Genomic DNA, 15896 nt, shown 5'->3' on the forward strand with positions numbered 1-15896 from the left:
AGAAGGCAAGGCCAGTGGCTGAGTCTGGGCCGGGGCCATTGCCCTTGCGCCAGCCATGCTCATGTCCTTTCTGATCTGCTTGTTCCCACACGGGGTGGATGTCTGCGTGGGCTCAGTAATGAGTTCTGTGTGTGCGTCTACAGTTGGTTATAATGATGTTGTGTCTGAGGAACCTACACTGGCTGGTGTACCAGGCAAGGAAGGGCCCCGGCTGCTGAATTCACCCCTGACGTGTGACTCCAGGCAAAAGGGAGAGACTTGAGAGGAAGCCCGGTGTGATGGGCCCACACCTATTCAGTAGACAGACAGGCTCACATATGAGGAGCAGGCGCCGTTTGTTTTCACCTCAGAAACCCCTCCCAGGAGCTCCTCAGCACACAACGCAGGTCAGGGTCCAGAGTGCCTCCAGGGACCCGTAGTCCCCCAGTGCTGGGCCCGCCTCCCCCCGCTTCTCTCTGTTGGTCTTCCTGCCCTCTTCCGCAGCACACAGGAGCCCTGGCACCTCGAGCGTCTAGCATCACCTCCTGCTTGACGGTAAGACCCCTCAGGGGGCATGGTTCCAGACTCTGAGCACGGCCAGTGCGCACCATTGCCTGGCTCCCTTCCCACCGCTCGGTGGTCACCTGGATATGGCGTGAGCCGGCTCTGCAGAGGCCCTTTGACACTGTAATCACCAACAAGTGTGTTGGACACATTCATAGCTCTTCTGCGACACCCACAGGTGATAACCTTTCCATTTTCTTGGGAGTGAGGCAGGTAGCTTCCTTTTGTCGCTGAGGCCACCCTCCCTCTTAGACAGCCACCTGTTAGGACCCCAGAGTGACAGCCATTTATTTGAGCCAGCCGGCAGTACTCTTGGCGCTTCTGGGTCCTAACTGCGAGGCAGTCTGCCCATCAAAAGCATGTGTAGGACCTGCTCACGGGGCTTGCCTTGCCCCTGAAGTGCCAGGCCGCGTAGGTCGGGGAACACAGCACAGGTGTTGGAGAAGTTTGCCCGTGTGCTTCCAGTCTGCAACCCTTGCATGCATTCTGTGTATATGTTTGTGTGTTTGGAGTGTGTTATGCTTGTGTGCCTGTGTAGAGGCCTATGCCCAGTGCTTCCTCCGTCACTGCCCACCTTAGTTTTTGAGATGGGATTTCTCAGTGTACCCAGAGCTTGCTGACCCGGCTAGGCTGGCCAGCCAATGAGAGTCAGGGGCACCCCGCCCGTCTCCACTCCCAGCACCGGGCTGTAGGCGTGCGACGCTGCACACAGCTTTCTGTGTGGTGCTGTGGATCTGGGGTCAGCTCCCCACGCATCTTCACCAGCATCTCCCCGGACCCCAGTCTTTAGCTGTCCAGACTCAGGAGAGGCAGGAGCTCCAGCCCCGGCCTGGAGACGTCGCTGACTTCTAACTCTGCAGCACTGGGTGCTTCAGGACAGTTAACACTGGACTCAGATATGTAAGTGTTTAGTGGGCAAGAGGCAGGCATCTTCTTTATGAAGGAAGAACCAGAGCTGGAGGCTGAGCGCCTGGCTGGGTCCCGCCGGTCAGGTACCACTGACCAGCGTGGGAGGCCGAGGCCAAGCTGCTCTCGCTGTGCCCTGTCTGCTCACGCTGGCCTGGAAAGGCTGTTGTGTCAGGCTCGGTGCCCAGCTGTGACTCAGCCTCCCCAACTCTCGTGAGATGGTGGCCAGGAAAACCACACCTCAAGGGAGGCACCCTCACCAGGATCCAGATGGGCCTGGCCCGGGGCTGTGGAGTGGGCGTCTCTGCCCTGCAGGCATCGAGGCACTGTGGTCCTGGTCCTGTGTGGTTCGGGAGGCCTCCCCCAGGCAGACATCCCAGGTGCGCACTCCAGGTGCCATCCCCATCCATCTGGGCTGTTTCCCAGAAAAAGCCAGCTCTGTAGCCTTATCTTCCAATGTGGGAAGGAATTTACAGCCCCAGGAGCGTGTCCTAGCCCGGCCCTGCAGCTGCCACCTGCCCCCCCCCCCTTCCTCCAGCGCCCAGAACTCACAGCCATGTGCCCGCAGGGAGCCGTTTCGGTGGCTTCACAGTGTTGACAGCTGGGCCCCTTTCACGGTTGCCGGGAGCATTCTGGTTGCTTCCTTTGATTCCTGGAGAGTGTTGACAACCAGAAGTTGAGTGTGTATAGCTCAGAGTGCAGATGGCAGCGGAGGGCCCCTGCGTACTATTCAGGGGGACACTGACACACGGGTGTGGTAGTGGAGTCAGGCTCGGGAAGGAGTGCTGGAGGTGGGTCCCTTCGTAGACAGAGACGTGGCCTCCACGGGGGTCTCTCCCCCTCACGATCAGTTCCAGGTTTCCGTCAACACTGAGATTTCCTGCACCCTTGCCCTGACTCAGCCCTGAGACCTACATCTGAGATGTCTCCTTTGCTCTAGAGCTTCCTCTCGGTTCCTCAGGTAGAAAGACCCTTCCTTGCTCTTAGTAGTTATTAAGAGTTTATGACATAATGGGTATATGGCCAGGCCAAGACACAGAAAGACAGAATCTAGCGGGCCTAACCCGGGCTAGGGCTTGCTGGGGAGACTGGCTCAGGATCTTTCTCATAGGGCCTTGGTGTAGCTTACAGCCTCTTGCTGCTCCAACACTGGAGCCCCTCCCCCAATCAGATCTCCGAGGTTTTAATTGTTTGGAGCCTCCACTCCATTTTTGTTGTTTTTATTGGTGTCATTGTTTTGTTTAAGGCAGGGTCTTTATATGTACCCCAGGCAGGCCTTGGACTCAGATCCTTTTAGTTGAGCCGACTGAATCGAGTGCTGGAATCACAGACATGCACCACCACACCCAGCTTATTGTCTTTTTAAAGCACGGAAGTCTAGGTCTAGAGAGAGAACGCAGTCAGTAAAGTCCTTGCAAGGAAAACTGAGTTTGATCTCCAAACCCCATGCACAAAAATCAGGTGTAGCTGGAGAGGGCTCAGCAGGCCAAAGCATTTGCTGCCAAGCCTGATGCCCTGAGTTAAGTCCCTGTCCCCTCATGGTAGAAGGAGAGAACCAAGTTCTGCAGGTTGTCGTCAGGTCCTCACAGGTGTGCTGTGTGTGCGTCTGTACAATAATAAAAACGAGTAAATAGCTATCTACTTAATGCAGGCGGGTGTTTTTGCTTGCACGCGAAGGGCTGCATCACGTGTGTGCAGTACCTGAGGTGACCAGAAGAGGGCGCTGGCTCCCCTGGAAACTGCCCTCCCGACCCCAGGATTTCTCTGTGTAGCCCTGGCTACCCCGGAACTCACTCTATAGACCAGCCTGGCCTCTGACTCACAGAGATCTGCCTACTTCTGCCTCCTGAGTGCTGGGATTAAAGGCCTGAACTGCCACCGCCATCCACTGGCCCCCATCCCTGGCTCCCCGGAACTTTCTAAAGTCAGGTGTGGTGGCCTACGTTGTAGTCCCAGTGCCAAGGAGGCACAGTGGATCTCTGGAGCTCGCTGGCCAACCAGCCTAACCTAATAGGCAGATTTCAGGGCCACAGGGGGCAGTGGGCTGGAGAGGTGGCTCAGAGGTTAAGAGCACTGTCTGCTCTTTCAGGGAATCCGGGTTCAATACCCAGCACCCAGATGGCCAGTCACAACCATCTGCGGTCCTAGGAGGTCAGCGCCCTCTTCTGGCCTCCTCAGGCACTGCACACAGGTGACACAGCCACATATGCAGCCAAAACACCCATATACAGACACTAAAGATAAATAAACCTTAACAAAATGCTGGACACTTTGTGAAAAATGACACTGAGGTTGTCTCTGGACTATACTCTGCAGCTGAAAAACCAGGATCCCACCCTTTGAAAGCTGTCACTGCACCTTTTTGTGGTCAGATTTCTAAATCCTGGAGTGCTGCGGAGCTTAGTGGGTTGAGGCTGCGGCTTGTCCTGTTTTCTGCCCCTGCCCTGGGCCACTGCTCCCAGTAGCGTGAGCACACGTGGGGGTGGGGGTGGAGGGTGCCGCCTCTCTTCTTCCGAGCCACGATGGTCATCCATCGTGGCAGGTGTTTATAAATTAACTTAGCAGCCTCCACATCTGCCAGTGTGAATGTGAGGAGCCCCCAAGAACCTGGCCAAATGTCAGATGGCTGTTGTGACACCAGGAGGACCCGCCATGCAGAATTCAGTCCCAACAGGATCATGCCCTGGTTTGCCAGCTTCCTGCCCAACGCATCCTCTGGGCCACAGAACAGGAAGGAGGTCTGAGAGGAGCGGGACAGGCTGTGTGTGGTCAGCGGAGGGGACAGAGACGGGATTTCTGGAAGGGTGGGTGAGTTGGTATTTTTGGGTACAACACTTGGAGAAGAGGGCACCACATGGGGAGAGCACCCCAGAACCTGCATGGCAGTCAGCTCAACTCTGGCTCCATCGAATGCAAGTGGAGAGAGGGTCTACAAGGCTGGTCCAGGGGCAGCTGATGGCTGGCTGTGTGCTGAGCTAACCCAGAGCTTCCAGAGGGCTGCCCCTCTCTAGCCAGAGGGCAGAGATGTCTTGGAGTGTGGACGTTTAGTCAACTTTTCCTTGCTCTGGCAACATAGCTGAGGCTGGGGACTTACTTCATAAAGAAGGGTCTTGGTAGTTGACAGCCTCAGCAGTTGGCAATCTAAGCTCAGGTAGCCCGCCAGGCTAGTCTCTGCAAGGCCCTTGCTGGGTTCTGGCACAGCAGATGAAGCGTAGCCGGGGCAGATGGAACTGTGGCTGAAGTGGTGTGAGCTGAAGGGGTCCCGGTGGGACCGGAAGGAATTGTGGTGGTGGAAGAAAGGATGGGGTCACGGGTCTCAGTGGGTATGGATGGGATTGTAGGAGGAGCTGATGGGACGGTGGGAGGAGCTGTGGGACAGTGGGAACAGCACACTGGACAGAAGAGATCACACATTGATACAGAGAGCCTGGAAGAGGCCAGGGGACGGCCTGGGGCCGTTGGCCATTGGGCTTCCCCTCTTACAAATTTCTCACAGAACCCCGCTGATGACCAGACTTCCAACATGGGGCTTTCTGGACCTCTCAGCAGCCACTGTGACACTGTTGTCACTGGATGTGACCTTTTACTTATGGGTGACAGCTTTGACAAGCCAGTGATTATGACGGAATTTCTTAAAGGTGTATTTGCATTCTTTTAAACTGTGCATGTGTGCGTGCATGCATGAATTCTCGTGTGTATGTGTGTGGTGGTATTTGCACATGAGTGCAAGTACCCGTGGAAGAAAGCGTTGGCTCCCCCTGGAGTAGGTAGAGGGGGCTGCTGGAACTGAACACAGCAAGAACACAGTGGGCTCCTGACTGCCGAGCCATCTCTCCAGCCCCAGCGATGACGAGGTTTTAAAAGGTGAACCCAAAGAAGGTTTTTGGCAGGAATTCTGTTGCCCAAATTCTCGGGCACGTGAAGGCCAGCTGGCAACAGCTGCGTAGGGCCAGAATGTAACATCCCTACAGAGTGACTAAGAAGCCAGGTGTGATGACGTAGTCCCTGCACTAGGGAGGCTGAGGCAGGGGGATTCAGAGTCTAGACCATCCGAGGCTGTAGGGAGATCCTGTCTCAAGAAACGAAACGTTAGAGTTGTGTTTATTCCCACCGCACCTTTCCTATGTCGGCAGACGCATCTATTGAATGGAGCCAGCGGGCGAGGTGGTTACATGTGGGTGTTATAGTCAGAGCACCCTCCGGCAGACCCATGGCCCTTGGTCAGCCCACGTCACCATGTCCCTCAAGCTCTGACTGTTGGTCTGGGAAGAGAAACTCTTGTTTTGCATAGGTGGAGGTGAGGACAGACATGCCAGTGTTCTGTAAGCACCATCCGAAGCCCTTGACCCTGCTCAAGCTCTCAGGGAACACTCCGGCGAGGGCCGTGGCCTGCGCCAGCAGGCAGGCTCTGTCTAGCCCCCTACTCTGTTCAAGGCCATGTTGTTGTCCAGCCCCTGCCGGCATCGCTGCGTGAGGCGCTCAAGCAGGCCCAGCAGTCGGAGCCGGCATGGTGTGTGGAGGAGGGCGACGGCCACGGAGTTGTTGCAGCTCTCGGCAGACAGGGCCAGCTCGGCGAGGTTCATGAGCAGCTCATCCCTCGGGGCGCCGACGTCCTTCCGAAGCTTCAGCTGTGCCCGATGCAGGAGGACCGCATTGGAGAAGAGTCTGCAGGCAAGCATGTTGAGAGCCACGGCCAGTACCACCCAGCGCCCAGAGGCCGTGTCCCCCTGAGCCGGAGCCACCCGCCAGGCCGGCTTCATGGCCCGCAGGAAGAAGAGACCAACCTGGAAGGTCAGAGCAAGTGCGAAGCCCAGACTGAACTTGACAATCTCGTATTCCGGCCATGCAGTCAGCGGGTCCACCTGGCACATGGCAGTCGTGTGCAGCTCCCCAGATGTGCCCAGCAGGGACACCAGGACGAGCGAGCTACAGACAGCACAGCCCCCGATGGCAGCGAGGCTTGCCACAGGCCTCGCCAAGAGCCGGCAGCCCGAAGATCCCGGCAGAAGGGTCAGGGCAAGCGTGGCTCCCTGCAGGTACTGGGCTGTGAAGTAGCAGACGTTGGAGAAGAATGAGAGCGCCCCGCAGCCCAGGTTTGTCGTGTGCATGTAGTCAGGCCGGGTAGCAGCGCTGAGGGACAGTAGGGTCACCAAGATGCTGGTGACCGTGAGGCTCGCAAGGAGCCTGTCCAGCACCCCCAGCCTAGCACGGTCCCGGATGAACACGCTCAGACTGAAGAGCCCTGCCGCCAGGCTCAGCGGGACACACACTGCCACGTAGACATGCGTGCACCTAGAGGTGACGCTCTGTGCCGCAATGACGTCCTCCACGGCCGGGGACACCTGGCTCGGGTAGCGCACCCAGGACATGTTGTGGCGGTCCATCTTCAGGAGAGCTGTCAGACCTGCAACAGAAGCGCATGCTGTGTGGCCTCGTGGCTGGCCCAGTGAGGGCCAGCCTGCAGGAATGGAGGATGTCGGGGACAGGCTTGGTGTCAAGAGCAAGGTCTCAGGTCAGACATCGCCAACAGGCCTGGTGTTCACAGGTGCAGGGTGGAGCGAGAAGCCCCAGGCGCCCTCACCGCTGACCCACGAGGACCCCGCTGCTGCTCAGCGGCTAACTGTGGCCCAGGAGCAGGGTCCTGGGGGCCTCAGCACTGAGTCACCAGTCCCTGCCGACATTGCTGGGTACAGGCGGGCCTTTGCCTTTAAGACTCTTAGACATTCTAGAAGGTTCAGGCTGGGTTTGACCTTTGTAGAGACCTTGTTCTAGAAACCAGATTGGCGTGTCATGGAGGATGGGATGTTGTGGGAGTTCCCTGGGGTGGCCAGACCTCCCGTCCTATTGGCTAGAACTCCCTCAGTAGCTGTAAATTCCTGGGCAGAGCATTAAATAAGGATGCTGACAGCCCCAGCGCTCTGCCGGTCCATCTTTGGTAAATGAAATAATTTTGTTTCCACACAAATGGCCCCTTCCTCCCTGTAAAAATTGAACTAAATAGTAGTGAAGGCTAGGAAATAGTATTGCTGTTTGTTCAAAGGAGGTTGAGGGCGATAAAAGGAGCCATAATTTTAATGGGGTTCCTGAAGGCTGGCCTCTCTCCAAAGCCAGCTTTTGTTTGCTCTGAAGATGGTCAACATGTCTGTGCGTGTGTATGTGTGTGTGTGTGTGTTGGCCTGGGCTGGCTGATGCACACAGTATGGCTGTAATCTGCCGTGATGCCCCGGCTCTGTTTACAGACTGAGGCTTTGTGTAGATCTGCGGTGGTCTACCTTAGGCTCAGGCATCTGAATACTTGGTTCCCGTTGGTGATGCTGTTTGGGGAGACTTAGGAGTTATGGCATTGCTGGAGGAAGCATGTCACTGAGGGCTCACTCTGAGGGGAGAAAGCCTAGCCCCACTTTCAGTTTGCTTTCTCTCTTCCTTCCCTCCCCTCTCTCCCTCCCCTCCTTCCCTCCCCTCTTCCTCCTCCTCCCTTCCTGTCTCTCTCCTTCTCCCTCCCTTCCCCTCTCCCTCACTTTTCCTCCCCTTCCTCTTCCCTCCCCCTTTACCCTCCCCTCTCCCTTCCTACCCCTGTGCCCTCCCCCTCCCTCCCTCTCCCTCCCTTCTCCCTTCCTTCCCCTGTGTCCTCCCCCTCCCTCCCTCCCCTCCCTGTCTCATGCTTGTACCTCAGGTGCCTGCTGCTTGCTGCCATGCCTCCCACTATGACATGTAAAGAATCTGTGCTTCTGTACAATAGCAGAAACCACAGGCCACAACAGCTGTTGTATATACAAAACATGGAGGGGGGACGGGCTGGGGAGAGTGCTGTGTGTCGAGGGGGATGGAGAGAGTCTTCTCCCAGGGAGAATTTACGGGCGGGAGTCTTTATGCTGTGTGGTGTGTGCGCTCAAGTGCATGTGCCTGAGGAGACCAGAGGGGAGCGGGGCGTCTTCCCTGGAACTGGGGTTACTCAGGAAAGCAGCCAGCACTCTCAGCCACTGAGCCGGCCCCAGGCTCTTTGCTTTTAGAGGTTTTTTATCACTTACCTGTGTGTATGTCTATGTACTATGTTTGTGGTTGGTGCCCGCTGATATCAGAACTGGGTGTCAGATCCCCGGACTTAAGTTAAAAACGGTTGTGAGCCATCATGTGGTTGCTAGGAATCGAACCAAGGTCCTCTGGAAGAGTAGCCAGTGCTCTTAAACCACCAAGCCATCTCCCCAGCCCCTGTAATTTTTTTTTAAGCTAATTTTGATCATTTCACTGTGCACACTATTATAGAGTCTGGAGTCCACGCCAGCCCCTGCCTGTCCACAGGCCTCTTAAGCTCTAGGCTAAAGGACACCGACACAGTCATCAGGTCACTTGCTGGACCGTGCCTTCATGTTCAGCCTGTCTGTCTTCAGGCCCAGAGGACAGTTCTCGCCAGGTGTCTCAAGGAGCAGGAAGGTGACTGTTCCTGGCCCCGTGATGCCACACTGGACTGGGCTTATCTGATGAGTCTGAGGTGTTCCGGTGTTAACGGCACTGCCGCCGCCTGCCCTTGCTTCTCCCCGGGGCCCTGTGGGCCCCTCGTCGTATCTATCTTTTTCAGTCTGAAAAGACACAGCCGTGGCCATGATGGCTTCCAGCTGCCGGTGCTTATGGAGCCGGCGGCGTGGAAATGAAGAGTCATGGCTGGCCCTGGAGGAAGCAATTTGAAGTCTGTCTTGTGAGGTGGAATGGGAAGTCATCCTGTGATCTCTGACCACGGTCAGAAGCAGAGCTGCTGAGCCGACAGCTGATGTATCCCTGCAGCCGTTCCGTGTCCCGAGTGTGTGGCGTGCCGCTGGCACTGCGTCCTTGGCTATCCATCAGATCTGCCTCTCTCTGGCTGTGGCCTGCCTCTGGTCCCTGTGTGATTTCGTCCACCCTGCCACCCGAGTGGAGGAGCCTTGCTCAGGTCCTGCGTGCCATCTGGGCCCACACAGGGTGGTATTCCGGCTTCATCACCTCAGGTCTCGGGTCTCAGCATTCCAGCTATGTGCTGGGTACCTACACCCCTTCCCAGCTGGGAATGCGAAAGGCAAGGATGGATTGCTGAGAGGTGGACACTGTCACACACAGCCATGCTTGGGGTCCCTGCTTCCTGTACCCAGCCCTGCTCCTTGAGGGCCTCACAGAAGTGACATGTTGTGCTTTCGTCCCTTGGGAGTGACTGGACACCCATGCACACTGAACATATCTCCCTCACTGGCCCGCAGAGCGCCCCAGGCCTGTCCTGGGGAGTAGCCAGGAGCCTCCTACTTCATGCGGTGCGACCTCCCTGTGTGCCACGCATCCGGCTACCATCCTTGGCCCTGTCTTTGTTGAGGTCAGGTGGGTCCATCCTTTCTCGGGAGCCCATGGTCACGTGCCGTCAGACCTAGCCAGCACCTGGGACCACCTGGCCCCTTTACTGCCATGTTCTACCCGACAAGGCCTCTACTGTCAAACCTTCCACAATCTACGCTTCCGTCTCCAGCCTTCTCCTGGCACCCTGTGTCCTGAGTTTCTCTGTAACCTTGACAGTTCCTCAACTCCCTCCCCGTCCTCCACTGTCAGCCCCAGATGGGATGGAGAGAGGGCGAGAGAGGCCTCGGGGCTGCAAGGGGAAGCCAGCCCGAGCTTGGCTCCCTGCGTTCTCGTTGAGTACTGCTCTGCACTAGCTCTGTGCTGTACTTCTGTCTAGTATTGCACTTGGACCTCAGTTCCTGTGTGGGAGGACAGCCAGGCCCTGCTTAGTTCGCCTGGGCCAGCCTGGGAGCTAACACCACTGGGAGCCCAGCCTCGTTTGGCAGAGAACGTGAACCTCTCCCTGAGGCCATTTTGAAGAATCTGTAGAAATGACACACACTCTTCTTGGCAGGCACCGCCTTGAATGTGGCCACAGCCCTGACACAGCTCCCTCGCTGCCGCCCTTGGCACCCAGCGGCAGCAGCCATTTATCTGCTTTATCTGCTGCAGCTCTGACCTGTCCTGAATAGCACATGGTATGTTTCTGTGCTCGTGAGGTGCCAGCCTCTCCAGCACGGTGTGCCCCGGTTGTCCCTGCCTGCTCCACTGGTAATTTCTTCCTGTCGCTGAGACGTCCACACAGCGCTAGACAGTGGCTCTGACGTAGCTGCTCTGTGCAGTGCCGCTAGCGCTCGGGTCAGGTGAGGTCACCAGCCTTCCAGGGTACACCATCCTACTTTCCTACCACAGCCCAAGCCACCTCCTTAAAGGACCTAGAGCGGCAGCACAGAAGAGGGACAGGCGCTCCATGGACACATTTCAGGCTGAGAACCCGGGGCCTCCCGAGCGCCACGGAAGGGCTGCCAAGGTCAGCCCTGCGTCCCTCGGGAGCCCCCCAAGGCCAGCGTCTGGGAATGCTGTGTCCCTACAATGGCTCTTGGCCATCACTCTGTAAATAGCCCTTCCGAGTGGCTCCTGGAAGTGTGGCCCAGCACTGCTTGGGTGGGGAGGAAAATTGGAGGGGCGCGGCCCAGGGCATTTTCTAAAGCCTTCCCACGTGGGCACGCAATGCTCTTACAGACCCTTCCAAGCCACACTTATTCTACAGATCTTGCCAGCAGGTGAGACAGAAATGCGTGAGACTATTGTGTGACCCACGGGCAGCATGGGTGGCCTTATGTGTTTGTGGTGCAGCAGGTCAGGTGGCCTCAGCGTACTGGGCAGAGGCACAGGTCATGTAAGAATGTGCTGGCTCCCTGCCTCCACAGACACATCAGCCTCAGGCTGCGTCCTTTGAGGAATCACAGGTTTGCTGTGCTGCCCCAGACTGCCAGCTGAGGGCCCAGGAGCCTGCGAACAGTGTGGCTTGTGCGGTGGACATCAGCTGCCGTGCAGCAAGCCAGCGATGCCCTGAGAGGTGGGTTCCTGTGCCCGGCCCAGTGTGCACCGCCCTGCAGGCCCCACCTGGCCTCATCCCCTCAGCTGGGCCCCCTTCTGGCAGGACTCAGCCGGTCCAGCGCCTCTGGCCTCGGCTCTGCAAATGTTTCCATTCCATTCTCCTGCCCTGCAGACTGGGGCGGACCTGCTGGCGAGCTACTGCGTCTACTTCACATATGTGGCCCGATGTCCCACTCACACCCCGGCCAGCCCTGCACAGAGAGGTGTGACCTCGGAGGGGAGCTTGGACTGATGTGGTGGTGTGTGGGGCCAGCAAGGGTCCACCAGCCTGCCCAGCCCAGGGATCTGGAAAGGCAGCGTAGGACACACTGGCTGTCCCAGTAGGAAGCACGGGCCTGCCTGTCTGTCTTTGTTTGTCCTGTTGGTCCCAAGGCTTTCTGTTTCTATATGTGTTTTAGGAACTGAAAAAATTAGCCTCATTAAGATAAGGGTAAGAGCAGTCTCCTGTTAGCTTTTCTCAGATTTTCCAGATAAGGTGCGTGTGCCTTTCGCCTCATGTGGATGTGTGCGCATATGTGTTCACACCAGGCACGTGGACATGCAGATGTGCATACGGGAGTGTACACCCAAGCACACACCAACACATAAGTGGGCATGTGCACATCCGTGGCTAGCTGTGCATCTGGGTACACAGAAGCGTGAACATGCGCATACCAGGCACATGTTACAAACAGATTCTCATATAGGCACACACCAGCATAGACCGTGTACACGCGCACACAGTCACAGACACCGTCCTCCAGGAGCCTCAGCACACCTCCTGGCCCCCAGGTACCATGATTCAGATGGACACACTAGTCCAGTGACCAGTGTGGCCCAGCTGCCAGACCTGCCTGGCCTCACACAGGCTTCGTACTTCCTGCTGAGTGGGAGCCCCATGGGCCAATGGGTAAGAAGGAGTAGAACGTCCTGTGCTGTCAGATCAAGGCACTAGGCTTCCCAGCATGCCCTGCAGCCCTCTCTCCACGGGCCCTCCCAGAATGCCCTGCAGCCCTCTTTCCAGGAGCCCTGGCCCACCTCCTTCCCTGGCAGCATAGTCAGTGGGTGCTAGTCTTTGTGGTTTCCTAAGGCCTGTGTCTCCCCAGCTTTCTCCTCCGTAAGCACCAGAGATGAGAGTATAGGCATGGACCCAGACATGGCGAGACCTGGGCCCTGGGCCGTCTCTGCATTTGGTGGTTATCCGGCACCCTCTGCCTTACCGTGGCTGTGTGTGGCACCCCTCCCACAGGGCTGAGCTTGGGCAGTGCTGAGGAGCAAGCTTGCCCTGTGCCAGCCCTGAGCACTAGAGCTGACCGTCCCTGTCATGGTGCCACGTGCCCTCAACTGTCCTGGGGTCCAGTAGCCTAAGCAGCCACTTGGGGCTGTCCAGTAGAAACCCACATGCTGCCCAGGGCCAGAGTGAGTGACCCACCTTTCCCCCAAAGCACGATTTTTCTGGGATGCCAAGCAAGAGGCTGCGCCTTCCTGTGTTGGGCCGCCTGGAGGAGAGGTGTGCAGGAGAGATGTTTGCCGGTTGTGGTTTTAGTAGTCTTGATTCCCTCGCTGTGGCTGTGATGCCATGCGCAGCCACTGAGGAGGGTGCCTTCATACTAGAGTGGGGGAGTCACCTGACCAGACCTTTTCCTGCCCTCCCTCTGCACTGTCCGGCAAAGAAGCGCCACAGTGGCAGGGGCTTCTGACAGTAAAGCCTGATGGGCTCTCTCTGCAGCCTGCCCTTCATGGCACCTCCCCGCTGGGCCTTCCTCCAGCGACAGGTCTTTCTGGCTCTTTAGGCCAACTGCTTGATGGTGTCCTGCCTGAGTGGTGTGGGCAGGAGGAAGGTCTTTGGCCAGCCAGAACCAGACAGATGAGCCCCAGCCTAGGGGACAGGAGGGCAACGGGGCGCTTAACCAGATCAGCTCGAAGGGCCAAAGGTTCCATGCCTCACGACTGTTTCAGGAGCAGGTGTCTGTCCCCATAAGCCAGAGAGACCTCAGCTGCGTCCACGTGTGTCTGCAGGGAGCCAGCTGCTGAGGCGGGTCGCCCTTCACGGCGGGTCGCCCCTTCATGGCTGGTCTTGGTTCTGCTCACTGGCCCCAAGGAGGCCCTCCACCAGGAGAATCTTTATGGAAGGCTCAGCTGAAAGTGCTTGGCAAAACATCCAACTAGAGGCCTGCTTGCCTTGGCTCACAGGGACTCGTGTCAAGACTGTCACTCTAACCCACCGTGTACAAAGCCCACCTTGTGCCGAGGTGGTGAAGCCAGTTTCTAAAGGCTTCCCCCTCCAGCCCCTGCCCCCTACCGCCGTCTGGGCTCCCACCTTGCCCTGCTACAATCCAGCCCAAAGAGTCCTCTGTTTGGGGTTTCATGCCTCCGTGCACACACATTCCAGTGTGCCCGCTATAGAGCGTTCTCTATGTATATGCTGCCACGCCAGCTCGCCCCACGCCCTCCCCCACCCCCAGGGCTGGAAATCTGCCCAGATCGAGTAACCCGACAGCCCGGCTGATGTTTGCTGTACTTTCTGACCATCCTCGGGCCTGTCCCCATTTCATGTGGGAGCTGACTGGAGCCACCACGGACCCTTCCTTCAGGAATATGCTGCGTCGCTATACCAAAGGCTAGAATTTTGTTCTACTTAACTGACCTGCACCATAGAAAACTTTTCTATGGTGAAGTTTTCACCATAGAAAACTTCCCACAGCTGTGAACAGCTCCTGGGCACATATGCTGGGAAGTCAGAGTCAGGCGAACAAGTTGGCCAGATGGGCTTTTACCTTCCCAAGACATTAAAAAAAAAAAGTGCTTACCTGTGCCAGGCCCTGGGGTCCACACGAGGGTCCCTCAGCAGTGGGGACTGTCCTGAGTCTGGGCATGCTCTCTGTTCACCCTCTTCCCTCCATTGCTCCACACTTGCCAAAGACAGGCTGGCACAGACGCCCACAGTTCCTAAGGAAAAACAGGATTCGGCCTGGAGTCCTCCAAACCACACACTGTGTTTAAGCGGGCTATGGTTGGAGCATGTGACCCAGAGGAATCAGAAGGAACCTATGTCTGAGGTGGAGGAGTGACGTGTCTGAGTCAGGATTTCCAGAGCTTTCTTGCAGAAGTGTGCTGGCCACTAGCAGAAGGTCCCTCCCAGAAGGCAAAGGCATTCGCAACCTAAAATAGGAGCTGAAGCCCCACCCAGCAAGGAAAAGCCCTCCCAACCAGTGCAAAGCAGCGCCTGGAACCTTGCCACATGGATGAGGGTCTGGCCCCTTTGTCCCTGACACAGACTCAGGATGGTGGACACTTGGGCCAGGATGCCAGGCAATACCAGGCACCCCTCACTACCCTGCATACCAGTGGCCAGAGCTGCACCTCGGGGTTGTGGAGCAGGGCTGTGCCTGGACGTGGTGCCAGGAGGCTGGTCGGCTTGCTGGTGTCCTGCATCCTCTCCACCAGGCCTTGCCCAGGAGGCCATGGTGCTGGCTGGAAGGAGTGCTGAGCAGAGATGCCAGGTTCTGACGGGAGCGCCCCAGGCACATGGAGGTAAACGGTCTTGGGAACTGCTTTAAAATCTTAAAATGCAGTGGTCTTTACCCACACTCCCACCCCGGTGTGTGCACACTTCTACGGCGCTGCAGGCTGTTGGTGTGACGTCACATCAGTCCCAAGCTGCCCTGTGATTCTGGTCTCCGGCGTTTCCTTCCTCCTCCAGAGTGCTGTGGGAGAGCCATGCCAGTGAGGTGCCTGAGCCTCTCGGTAGTTCCTGTGTTGCCCACTGCTGTCTGACCTGGGGCTTAGAAAGCCATTACCTGGGGACCTGGACTCCCTTGAGTGCATTTTCAGCCCTGGATGCCAGATACTGGCCCAGGGAGGAAGAAGCTGGTGGGAGAGGCGTCTGAGCGGGCCCTGATGGCTGAGGTGTCATCCCAGGGGCCTCTCTGCTCTGGGACAGTCGCTGCATCCTCCCTTTCCGCCTTCCTGCCTGGTGTGGTGAGGGCGGCTGGCACCCACGTCACTGCGCCAGCCTTCCGTTCCTTCCTGGCCACGAGTTCACTGTGCTACGCTCAGCTCGTGGACTGAAGTGCTGGGGGGCCCAAAGGGCTGCTCGCCACCCCTTTTGTGTTGGAGGCCACCCCCAGTACTTACGTATTTGACTCCTGGCTGTGTCCTTCCTTTGGCAGTTCTGCAAAACCCTATTGTGTCACTCCTGAGAATGGTCCCCGAGTGACCTCTGGCCCGTCTCACGCCCCTCATGTATCAGGCTTCCACAGTAGGATGTGGCTAGGACAGTCATGTGGGCTCACAGTCTAGCTTCCTTTGCCTGCCTTGGGCTTTGTCCCTCTGTGTGAGTGCCTGGTCCCTCTCCCGGGGCCTGGGCAGGGCACGGAGGTAAGGTGGGGACCCTGGGGCTGACAACCCCCTCCTTGCCATATTCTGCTTTCCTGCTGAGAAGGGAAAGCAGAAGCCCGCTGCTGTGCTCTCTGCATGTCATACCCTGTCCCCGGTGAAGGGACAACCCTGTGTTGTCTTCTGGAGCCATCTTCAGCTTGTCATCTTCTGCT

General features: G+C 57.4%; 2 protein-coding genes across 3 annotated transcripts in view; one reads left to right on the plus strand and one right to left on the minus strand.

The window, feature by feature from the left end:
* CUNH7orf50 (chromosome unknown C7orf50 homolog) overlaps positions 1-15896 on the plus strand; it is a 94727-nt gene that overhangs the window by 35178 nt on the left and 43653 nt on the right. The gene's annotated exons all lie outside the window — the stretch shown is intronic.
* LOC129670076 (uncharacterized) lies at positions 5507-14450 on the minus strand. Its single transcript, XM_055598487.1, has 3 exons — positions 14392-14450; positions 14154-14292; positions 5507-6853 (listed from the first exon to the last, which is right to left on the minus strand). Exon 3 carries the CDS (start codon positions 6831-6833, stop codon positions 5862-5864), a length of 972 nt encoding a protein of 323 aa, XP_055454462.1. The 5' UTR covers positions 6834-6853; positions 14154-14292; positions 14392-14450; the 3' UTR covers positions 5507-5861.

The sequence above is a fragment of the Psammomys obesus genome, unplaced genomic scaffold, assembly GCF_907164565.1.
Source record: "Psammomys obesus unplaced genomic scaffold, mPsaObe1.curated_primary_1811, whole genome shotgun sequence".
Taxonomy (NCBI): Eukaryota; Metazoa; Chordata; class Mammalia; order Rodentia; family Muridae; genus Psammomys; species Psammomys obesus.